Source organism: Aythya marila (assembly GCF_965140915.1).
Source record: "Aythya marila genome assembly, chromosome: 12".
Taxonomy (NCBI): Eukaryota; Metazoa; Chordata; class Aves; order Anseriformes; family Anatidae; genus Aythya; species Aythya marila.
The window spans coordinates 9,652,151-9,663,571 of NC_139053.1; the positions used below are offsets into that span (position 1 = coordinate 9,652,151).

The following is an 11,421-nucleotide window of genomic DNA, read 5'->3' on the forward strand; positions in this document are numbered from 1 at the left end:
ACAGCCGTGAGCAAGCATTGTGGGAGAGGAATTGGAGAATATCGTAGAATATCCCGAGTTGGAACGGATCCACAAGGATCACTGAGTCCAACTCCTAGGTATGTCTCTAATGGGACAAGATCGGAGGTCACCAAGCTGAACCTGCTCCATCACTCTGCAGGACAGACCCCGGCTTGGCCCCACATCCACCTCCAGCAGGGATCAGAACTCATACGGGGACACGAAGGCCGTGACCTTGAAGATGTGCTTGCCCAGCAGCACCTTGCGGGAGAACTCGCTCATCTCCAGCTCCACCTCCAGCGTGGCCGGCCCCACCACCGGGCTGGTGAGCACCAGCTCTCCCGTCTGCCGGTCGGAGCGCCGCACGGCGAAGACGCCCTGGCCACGGCCGCCCATGATGGCGAAGCGCAGGCTGTCGCCCACGAAGCGGGTGGTGGACATCTTGAAGAGGACGCGGGGCACGCTGCGGTTGGCCTGGAGCGGCAGGTAGTGGAAGGAGATGGAGGTGGCAGCCAGGCGGCAGGCTCGGCTGTCCATGGGGCAGGGGTTCCTCTCGCACTGGCTGCCAGGAGACAAGAGGTACCACGACTCAGCACTGTGGTTGGCAGCACTTTGGAGTTGCCTGCTTGCAAACAAGCTTATGGTGCCCTTTCAAGCGCTCTGAGCACCTCCAGCCTCATGTCTTGTGGTGGAGCAACACAAGGAAGCCACATCCAAGGAGGTTCAGCCTTGGAGCTGTGTCCTTGGGCTGGGTATGGGATCTGGAGGCAGATCCACAGCCTGGAGCAGGGATCCTGCTCTGCTTGGGGTGCTGCAAGAGCTGTGCCAGGCGAGGGGGAAGCAGCCAGCGGGGCCGGCTGTGCTTGGCAGTTGTGCACAAAGCAGTTCAGTCTCGCAAGCAGGACCAGGGGGCTGTTTCCATGCTGGATTGCAGCCAGAGGCACTGCACGAACGTACAGAGGAGGGGAAATGGCATCGTTCCCCCCCCGGAGTCCTGGGCACCAGCGCTGCTGGCATTTGATTAATGCTCCAGTGAAGCCAGCCTGGAGCACGGCTCCCGGACAGAGGTGCTTTGCTCTGGCTGGAGCCCTGAGCACTGCGCAGCGCCAAGATAAAGCCACCTTGTATTTGGGTGCTCCCGCCCACATCCCCAACCACTGGCGTCTCAAAGCTCTCGGCACGAAGCATCCTGGAGCATGCCAAGCACTCCCTGTGTGACAATTTGCCACCAGCACTCTCCTTGCTTGCTCCCTGGGTGCTATGATATGATTCCCTGGGCACGTGCAGGGCCCGTCTCCTCCTTTAAGAGGCTGTAATGTAAAGTAATATAAACGCACAATACTCACAAGCTGGATGTCTTGACATAACTGGTGTTGTGGCGGGGCGGGGGGCACTTGGGGCGCACGCAGCGGTGGCCCCCAAAGGTGTTGATGCAAAGCTCACCGTGGGTGCAGTTGTGCCGGCTGCCGGTGCACTCGTCGATGTCTGTGGTGGCAAAAAGGGGGTGAACAGGGCCGGCCCCACACCTCCTGGCTGTGCAGGATGCTCCATGCTACGGTGAGCACAGGATGCTTGTTGCCCTGGGTCTTACCCTCGCAGGTGTTGCGGTCGGCATGGAGCACGTACCCCGGGGGGCAGAGGCAGCGGTAGGAGCCCGGGAGGTTGAGGCAGTCGTGGAGGCAGAGCCGGGTCTGGGGGCTGGGCTGGAAAAGCTGGCACTCATCGACATCTGAGGGGCACAGCAGGGATGGATTGGGGTGACCTGTCCCCACCGAGCCTCATCCCTCCTCGTCCCCCGTACCTTGGCACACGCCTCCAGCTCGCATCTGGAAGCCGGTGTCGCAGCTGCAGTGCCGCGAGCCCGGGCGGCCCTCGGCACAACGGGGCTGGCGGCTGAAGGAGGAGTTGCTCAGCGTCACCCAGTCTGTGGGGAGGATGTGGTGTCACCACCAGGGAAGGATGGGATGTATGGAGCGGCCCTAATTTGAGCCCCTGTCGAGCTCAGGATGGGTCTGGGGGCACCTACAGGTGTAGACGGGGCTCTGGCAGCTGGTTCCCGACCAACCCCGTGGGCACAGGCACGTGTAGCTCTGGTTGCCATCCACGCAGGTCCCGCCGTTTGCACATGGGTTGCTGGAACAGTCATCAATACCTGGGGAGAAGGAGCTGATAAATACCACGAGACCAGGGCTGGGGAGCTGGAGAAGCCGATCCCTGCCCCTTCCTGCCACCCGGCCCCGCCGGGACGCAGCCCCGGTGCCCATCGCGGTGCCCTCTGGGCTGCTCCCGGCGTGGTCCCGTGGCCGGGAGCAGGGCGATGGAGGAGCCGTCCCCGAGCCCACGCCACTTCACTTCTGCAGAAGGGCTGGGTGCCGCCCCAGGTGCGGTCACGCCGGCAGGTCCGTGTCTCCGAGCCCACCAGCCGAAAACCAGCGTCGCAGACGAAGTGAACGTCGTGGCCCACCCGTGCGCTCCGGCCCAGCTTCCGCCCGTTCGCGGGCACTGCCAGCTGCGGACAGGTCTCTGCGGACAGACAGACGGACACGGGTGAGGATGGGGACGGCACCCAGGCTGGAGCCAGCCCCAGTCCCTGTCTCAAAGCTTGGGATCCTGCCACAAGCTTCTCTCTCCGGTGCCGTGCGTTACCGTTGCGCTTGCTGGCCAGCCTCTGGACGCGGCTCTGCAGCGCCGAGAGCTGCTTCTTGAGGCTGCGTGCGCCCTGGAGGTGGGCAGCCTCCTGCGCCGACAGCAGCTTCTGCATCTGCCGCACGGTGCTGAGCACCTGCTGATGGCTCAGGCACTCCTGGGGGAAGGCAAGGTTCTCCCCGTCACCCACCGGGCTGCACCCTGTCCCCTCCCATGCAGGCGGGCAGCACTTGGGGACGGTTGGGATGCTCTGAGCTCATCTCTCCCCATCCCACTGCGGGGTCTGTCTTTGCTTCTGCATCTGCTCCAACCCCAGCCCCCCTCCTGGACCTACTCTGGTGCTGAGGGGACACCCCGAGTGGGTCCAGCATCCTCCCCAGCAGGGGCTGAGCCCCCAAACCACCCCCATGGCCCAGAGCAACCCCATGGATTGTGTCCGTGCCCTTCTTGGGAGCAGGGTCCTTACCTGGGTGCTGCCGAGGGGCAGCTGCAGGACGCACAGAGCCACCCAGGCTGGCAGCAGGACGAGCAGCATCACGGCGGGGCTGGCTGCTGCCACGCAGGCTGCAAGGACGAGATGCCAGCAGTCCGGTCCTGCCCCGCTCCCCCAGAGCCACCAAGAGAAGACTGAGGTCCCCTCCCCACCCCAGGCCACCCCGTACTCCTGCGGCCACATCCCCAGCACTGAGGGACCCCCACCGCCACCCCAAGCACCCCAAAGGCTCCCTCAGCCCCCCCCCCACGGTGACACGGCACCGCCACTGCCATGTGGCATCACCCCAAGGCCACCTCACCCACAGAGCTGCTGGGCTCTCCCACGGAGGGACCTGACCAGGTTTCGGGGGCTCTATGAGGAGGGACGTGCCCCAGGCACCCAGCCCAGCTCGACCCCTTTTGGTCTCTCCCTCGCAGCCGCGCGCTCCTCCGCTCGCTGGGATTTCTCCTTGGCGCGTGTGTGCGTGCCTGAGTGTTTGTTGGTTTTTCCCCTGCCCGAGCTGTAGGAAAGTTTCCTCTTGGCACCCGCGCTGGCCTCTCCCTTCCCTCTCCGCAGATCAGAGGGTTTGGGGCCTTTCATGTCACACGGGCAGCAGATGCCGGCTTTCCCTGCGGACGTGGCTCACATGGGCCGGCCGGGGCCAGGCGCTGGCTGTCACGGCGCTCGCAGTGCTACCGGTGCACAAAATGCACAGGGGTGCACAGGATGGGGCTGATCCGGCGTGTGAGATGGGAACAGGGAAGGTTCCAGGACAAGGGGTGGCTTTGGGGTCTGCATCAGGGCAGGGCAGGGAGCTGGGTGTCACTGCAGGCTGGGTTAGCGTTAGGGTTGGCATCAGCATCGGGGTGTGGGTTAATGTTAGGGTCAGGGTGAGGGTTGGGGATGCTCCCAGGCTGTCCTGTATGGGAAGGGCTGGCCTCACTTGACCCCACAGGAGGGGGAATGGCAGTGGGTGACTGTCCCCCGGCCACCCCTGAGGCTGGAAGCCCAGGAAGGTGCCATCAGGCTGGGACATGGAGCTCCAGCATCACTCTCACTGCAGGATCGGGGACGAGAGGGGAGCAAGAACCACGGCAGCAGCACAGGGGACACGGGCTGGTTTCTGGGATGGGCTGTGGGGGCTCGGACCCTCCCCACACCCCGAGCAGGCTGACACTGCTGGTGGGGGTGACAGCACTGGATGTGCACAGTCCTTGAGCAGGACACTGACTGGCTGCGATAGCCCCTTGCTTTTGGGGGCTCACCGCGATGGGGCTCAGACATTTCCCTTTACCAAGGGATCCCCCCCAAGCCGGGGCAGAGCCCCCGCAGCAGACCCCCCCCGTCCAACCCCAAGCATCTCTCCCACCCCGTATCCACGCTGCCCAGCTCCCCGGAGCGGGAATTTGGCCTCGTGCCCACGGCTCCCTCCCCGGTGGTGTGCATTACCTCCCCGGCATGTTTAATTCATGGGGCAGGAAGAAAGCAAGCAGTGGGGCTGGGGGGCGATGCCGCCGTCCCCCAGTCCCTGGGATCCCGGCTTTCCTGTCCCCAGCACGGTGGCGGGGCTGGGACCGAGCCCCCCGTTTGCACCCACCCCGTGTGCTCGGCGGAGGGGCCCCCGAGCTGTCTCCACCGCCCGCGTCTGTTTTGACAGAGCTATTACTCACCCGTCAACCTTTTGTTCGGGCTGACCAGCAGTGCCTGTCTGAAGTCCTGAATAGGATCAAATCTTGGAAGCAGACACACAGGCACGCAGGACCGGCTCGTCCCTCCCCAAATCCTCCCTTCCCTCCCAAATCTTCCCTTCTGTGAGAGCGGCTGCGGGGCATGGAGGACCGCAGGGGTCCGGCCGGCCGGCTCCTGGTGCTGCTGGCCTGCCTGGCCTGGAGGCTGGGCGAGACGGAGAAGCTGTCCCCGCTGGCTCCGGGGCCCCGAGGTAACGGGGAGAGGGGACAGGGGGGCTCACTGCCCTGGGGGGGCAGCTTGGGAAGTCCCTAAGGGGATGGGATGATTGTTCCCCAGTCCTGTCCCTAACCAGGTGCTCCCCAGGAGGGCAGGGGTCTGGGGTGGTGATGGGGATGTGGGGCTGGTGGTGGGGACACGGGGCTGGTAATAGGGACACGGGGCTGGTAATAGGGACACGGGGCTGGTAATAGGGACCCAGGTACAGTGATGGGGGCTTGGGGCTGGTGACAGATCCATCCCAGAGGGAGGCAGTGCAGTGCCCAACACCCCGATGCCATCTGCGGACCGGGCGCATTCCCGGTGGTCTCGCCTCCCCCTGCCCGGCCCCTGTCCCCTTTGTGCTCCTGCCCAAAAGCGCTTCCTTCGCTCCCCTCCGGTCTCCATGGAGACCCGGGAGCCTTCCCCATATCCCCGGCTGCCGCGCGGGACTGGCCGTGGTGGGGGCACCCGCTCGGCCCCCGGCCCCAGCCCCCGGCCACCCCTCGCCCTCCGCAGCTCTCAGCACGAAGGAGACCTTCCTGGTGCTCTCACTGCACAACAAGCTGAGGAGCAAAGTGCAGCCGCCCGCTGCCAACATGCAGAAGCTGGTGAGTGCCCCAGGACCCTTCCAGACCCAGTGCACACCAAGGGCTGGTCCCTCGGGGTCCCCAATGTCCCTTGATGGTCCTCTGATGTCCCCCTGATACTTGCTTGACATCTCCTGGTGGTCGATCCATCTTCTGGTGGTCCCCAATCACCTTCTGGTGGTGCCCAGGTCACCAAACATCCACTGCTTGTTCCCAGTCACCTCCTGGTGGTCCCCAGTCACCTCTTGGTGGTTGCCCAACATCCCCTGGTGGTCAGCCATGTCCCAATGGTCCCAAATCACCTCCTTGTGGTTGTCCAACAACTCCTGGTGGTCCTTGGTCACCTCTTGGTAGTCCCCAACCATCCCCTGCTGGTCAGTCATGCCCTGGTGGTCCCCAGTCACCTCCTGATGGTTGCCCAACATCTCCTGGTGGTCCCCGGTCATCCCTTGGCCCCAGTCACCTCTTGGTGGTCCCCAGTCACCTCCTGATAGTTGCCAAACATTTCCTGGTGGTCCCCAGTCCCCTCTTGGTGGTCCCCAGTCATCCCCTGATGGTCAAGTTACATCCTGGTGGTCCCCATTCATCTCCTGGTGGTTGCCCAACATCCCCTGGTGGTCCCCAATCACCTGGTGGCTTTCCAACCCCTCCACTGGCCCCCCATCACCCCATGGGTGCCTCCACGACGCCCCCACCACCCCCAGCACCCCGTACCCGCTGTCCCAGCAGGAGTGGAGCGAGGAGCTGGCGCAGCTGGCGACGGCACGGGTGGCCGGCTGCCTGGCATCCCCCGCTCCCCCGCCGGCCCCGCAGCTGGGCTGGAGCGAGACCCTGCTCCCGGCGGGCGCCGGGGGCTTCGTCGAGCTGCTGGAGCGCTGGTTCGCCGAGGGGCGCCGCTACGACTACGGGGCGGCACGCTGCGCCGGCAACGCCACCTGCCAGCACTACACGCAGGTAGGGCAAGGCACGAGGGGCACGAGGGGCGCGAGGGGCACGAGGGGAGGTGGGCAGGTGGTTGGGGGCGTCAGCGCGTGACGGTGCCCCCTCTCCTGCAGCTGGTGTGGGCGACGTCGGGGCGGGTGGGCTGCGGCCGGCAGCTCTGCGCCGGGACCCGGGGCCGCAGCCAGGCCTTCGCCTGCGCCTACTGGCCGGGGTAAGGGGCTGGGGGGCGGGGCCTGGGGGGAGGGGGGCGGGGCTAAGGTGGGCGGGGCTGTGGTGGGCGGGGTCTGGGTGTGAGGGTGGGGCAGGGGAGGGCGGGGTGGGATTGGGCCGGTTGTGGGGGGTGGGCGGGGTCTGGGTGGGGTGGGCGGGGTCTGGGTGGGGTGGGCGGGGTTTGTGTTAATACGGGGTGGAGCATGTAGTGTGGGCGGGGCTCTGTGTTTTAGGGGCGTGGCTTTGCCCAGAAGGGGGCGTGGCTTGGCGCTCTTGCTCCAATAAGGGCGTGTGCCTTGAGTTGAGTGGGCGTGGTCATATTTGGGGGGCGTGGCAATGGGTGGGGCTTGTTGTGGCCCCGCCTCCCAGCTGCCCTCCCCGGGTAGGGGCAACTGGGAGCTGTCCGGGGCGCCCATCGCCCCCTACCAGCGCGGGCCCTGGTGCTCGCTCTGCACCGCCGGCCTCTCCGGATGCTTCAAGTCCTGGGACCACGGCGGCGGGCTCTGCGGTGAGTCCCCGCGCACCCCCCTGGCCAGCAGCCCCCCAACACCCGGCCGTGCCCAGCCCCTGAGCACCGCCTGCCCCCCGTGTGCCCACCCAGAGGTCCCCAGGAACCCGTGCCGCATGAGCTGCAGGAACGGCGGGCACCTCAACGTCAGCTCCTGCCGGTGCCACTGCCCCCCCGGCTACACGGGGCGCTACTGCCAAGGTGAGCGCCTGCTGGGGTGGACGAGGACGAGCTGGATGCTGGCAGCACGAGGCAGGCGCGTGAGCGGTGCACACGCGTGTGCCCGGTGCGTGTGTAGGGTGAGTGTGGTGCTCGGGGGCGAGCAGTGCATGTGTGTGCAGGGCTGGTTGCAGCATGCGGGGCATGCACGTGCAAGGTGAGCACAGGGCGTGCACACGTGGTTCCCTGTGTGCATGGCTGGTGCTGCGTGTGAGGGGTTGGTGCAGTGCATGCAGGTGCACGGTGCAGTGCATGCATGTGTCCATGGTCAGTGCGGTGCATGCATGGGCATGGTTGGTGCAGCACACGTGTGCACAGCTGGCGCAGTGCATGCCTCGTTGCAATGTTTGCTGCTGTGCATGTGTGTGCATGGTCTGTGCAGTGCCCGTGGCCTGCTTGCATTATGTGCATGCAGTAACTCAGCATATGCACGCAGCTCATGCAGCACACGGGCAAGGGAGGACGGTTCTGGGGCCGGCTGCCCCGTGGCGACCTCATTCTGTGCCTTTTTGCCAGTGCGGTGCAGCGTGCGGTGCCTCCACGGGAAATTCAGGCAGGAGGAGTGCTCCTGCCTCTGCGACGCTGGCTACGGTGGCGCTGAGTGTGGCGGTGAGTGGGGGCTGCCCCGAGGCTTGGGGGGGTGTCCCTGGTGTCGCTGACCTGTGCCCGCAGCCAGGGTCCGGTTCCCTTTCCACACCTGTGATGTGATGATCGATGGCGACTGCTTCATGGTGTCCCCCGAGGCCGACACGTACTACGGAGCCAAGGCCAAGTGCCAGGTGAGCCCTGTCCCTCCTAAAACATCCCAAAGCCCCATGGCTTGGGACACAGTGGTCACTCGTGGACCCCAAGCCTGCGCTGGGGAGCAGAGGAGCAGATCTGAGCTGTCCGCTCCCTCCGTGGCTTCTCTCCAGGAGAAAGGGGCCATGCTGGCCCAAGTCAGCAATCAGAAGGTGCAGGACATCCTGGCCTTCTTCCTCAGCCGCCTGGAGAGCAGCAACAGGGTGACGGACACCGACTTTGAGACCCGAAACTTCTGGATCGGTGAGTCCTACCGGGGTGCTGCTGGACATCCCACCCCCCTAATGGACATCCCACCCCCCTGCTGGACATCCCACCCCCCAATGGACATCCCACCCCCCTGCTGGACATCCCACCCCCCTTAATGGACATCCCACCCCGCTGGCTCCCCCCAGGTCTCACCTACAAGACGTCCAAGGCTTCGTTTCGCTGGGACACGGGCGAGCCTTCCACCTTCACCAGCTTTGCTTTCGGGCAGCCAGACAACCAGGGGTAGGTGCCCACCGGTGTCCTGGCCCCACGGGAGACGTGGTGAGCTCCGTGCTGCCACCCTGTCCCTCTCCCCTCCCGCACAGGTTCGGGAACTGCGTGGAGATGCAGGCATCATCTGCTTTCAACTGGAACGACCAGCGCTGCAAGACCCGGAACCGGTACCTCTGCCAGTTCGGTGAGCGCGTGGCCACAGCCCCCAAGGGGTCTCCTCCATCCCGTTTGTGTGACTGGGAGCATCCCGATGGAGGTGCCACCTTCTGGGCATGGGGAGCGCTGATTTTGTTTCCCATTGCAGCCCAGGAGCACATTTCCCAGTGGCAGCGGGACCCCTGAGCGGGCAGCCCCAGGCTGTGCCCCTTGCCCACCGTGAGGGCATCTCCAGCAGCAGCTGGGGACGGGGACAGGGGACAAGCGTGGCACTGGGACTGGCCGAGAAGGGCACACGCTGTGCATCAGCATCCCAGATGCGGTGTCATCTGCTCCTCACCTTCCTCTGTTGACAACCACCGTGGCAAGGAGATGCCCAGCCTGGGACAGCTTAAACTGGTGGCCAGCGAGGAGCCAGGCGGGGCCTTTGGGTGGCACACACCTCGGCATGGCTCAGGGTGAGGGCCAGGCTCAGCGTGGTGCCACCGGCAGCAGGACACGGGCGTCACCACGAAGCCACCAGCCTGGTGCCACGGGTCCCCTGCCACCAACTGGGCAGATAACAAAGACCTCTCCATTTGGAAGAGCCCTTTTGTCTCCTTGACCTCTTCGTTTTGGCCATGCCCCCCCCCCTGCCCACGCTGCACCCAGGGGCTGGCGCTTGGCTGGTGCCCAGTGTCCCCAGCGGGTCCCAGCGGCCGTGGCGGGGACACGGGGACACGGTGTGCGGGTGGGATGGGGCCGGACCACGGGGCTACGAGGGTCCTGCAGAGGATGCGGGGGGTCCTGCGGAGGCCAGAAGCGCCCCCCAGGACGGGACACGTCTCCTGGGAAGGGGCCGGCACCGGCCGTCCCCCCGTGGCGCACGGGACGCGGGGCGCACGGAGAGCGCGGAGCCTCCCCCGGCGGGGCTCGGGGGACCCCCGGCATGGGGGGCAGCTGGGAACCGGGGGGGTCTCGCCCACCCCCGGCCGCCCCCGCCGTGGTTCGCCCCGCTCCCCCTGCCGTCGGCGGCGTGGTACGGCTCGGGGGCGGCGCGCTCGGCCCGGAGCCGCTCGGGGGGGGCCGTGCCGGGCCGTGCCGGGCCGGGCTCCGGCGGGGCCATGAGCGCGGCGGGCGGGCGGGACGCCTGCTGGAGATGTGAGTACCGGGCACCGGGAGGATGGAGGGGACGGGGGGGGGGCCGAGGGGAAGGTGAGCGGCACGGCCCCGGCACGGCCCCGGCCAGGGATGCTCCTTGGCGGCGGGATGCTCCGCGCAACGGGGGGCGTCCTCCCGGAGCCGCACCGCGATGTCCCCGCTCCTCCCCCGGCACGGGGCTGTGCGCCGCCACCCGGGGGGCCTCCCGTGGCCCCTTCCCCAGTGCCTGTCCCTCCCCAGGACGAGGATGTCCCCTGGTACCGGGATGTCCCCGTGCCATCGCCCCCAGGACAGGGACATCCTCTCATGCTGGGATGTCCCCGTGCCATCACCCCCAGGCCAAGGACATCCCCACCAGTTTGGGGCAGGAGCCCCAGCACAGAACCAGTGTCCCAGGGGTGATGGAGCCCTTCTGGCTCTGGTCCCCTTGCCCCGATTGATCCCCTCAGCATGTCACAGGACACCACGGGTACAGAGCCACCCCCCGGTGTGACACTTACATGCGGCTCCATGCAAGGTGTTGAGCTGCTGGGGGACGAGGGACACGCCACGAGGGGCTGCTGAGGGCATGGGGCGGGTGGGGGGACACACTGAAAGCAAGAAGTGCATCGGTGGAGTGAGTCCTATGGGAGCTGTCTGCATCGCTGGGAGTCACAGCTGGTGGTGGTTACGGTGCTGGTGACACCCGTGGGACAGCTGGTGGTGGTTACGGTGCTTGTGACCACACAAGAAGGAGAACTCAACACAGCCACCAGCTCCTATCCCAGGGGTTTGGGAGCTGCCAGCCTGTGCTGCCTGATCCTCCAGGATCCGGGCTTTTTTTGCTCTTTTTTGTCTCTTTCCTAAGCCCTTGACCCACTACCTGTCACGGTGTGGGAAAGCAAATGTAACCCCAGGGCTGTAGGGGAGGAAGCCGAGCGGATCCTGGTGATTGCCACCTCGCCACCCGGCTCCAACCCGAGCACAGGAGGTGGGAAGCCAGCAGTGAGCACCCGGAGAGGAATCGGGCTGCGAGCGACACGGGGAGCGTCTGTAATGAGGAGAGCTCTGCCGGGAGATTTCGCGTTGTTCCTCCAGCCAAAATCACATTAAATCTATCTCGATGTTAGCAAGGAGCTGCAGCGATGGCTCTCAGGGAAACACTCTTGATGGAAGCTGGCTTTAAATGGACTTTACACGGCTGGGAACTGGCTGCGGGGTCGCAAAGAGACAGAGCTGGGAGCAGAGCCTCAGTGCTGGGGGAGAGGACAAGCAGGGGGCAAGGAGATGCCCATCGGTGACCTCCTGGTGAAGCCCCCAGGAGTTAG

The 11,421-nt window shown here is 65.8% G+C and overlaps 2 protein-coding genes across 2 annotated transcripts; one reads left to right on the forward strand and one right to left on the reverse strand.

Moving 5' to 3' along the window:
• Nucleotides 1-124: 124 nt before the first annotated feature.
• LOC309882791 (fibulin-7-like) lies at nt 125-3,181 on the reverse strand (the record flags this gene model as incomplete). Its single annotated transcript, XM_082770200.1, has 8 exons — nt 125-562; nt 1,347-1,485; nt 1,592-1,729; nt 1,802-1,924; nt 2,027-2,152; nt 2,353-2,523; nt 2,647-2,803; nt 3,113-3,181. 8 exons carry the CDS (start codon nt 3,179-3,181, stop codon nt 202-204), a joined length of 1,284 nt encoding a protein of 427 aa, XP_082626326.1. The 3' UTR covers nt 125-201.
• A 1,770-nt stretch (nt 3,182-4,951) lies between these two features.
• Nucleotides 4,952-9,173, forward strand: LOC309882792 (C-type lectin domain family 18 member A-like; the record flags this gene model as incomplete). The annotated part of the gene is made up of 12 exons (XM_082770201.1): nt 4,952-5,060; nt 5,585-5,676; nt 6,385-6,609; nt 6,711-6,808; nt 7,194-7,315; nt 7,409-7,516; nt 8,051-8,143; nt 8,207-8,313; nt 8,449-8,578; nt 8,731-8,827; nt 8,911-9,002; nt 9,123-9,173. 12 exons carry the CDS (start codon nt 4,952-4,954, stop codon nt 9,158-9,160), a joined length of 1,311 nt encoding a protein of 436 aa, XP_082626327.1. The 3' UTR covers nt 9,161-9,173.
• Nucleotides 9,174-11,421: the final 2,248 nt, after the last annotated feature.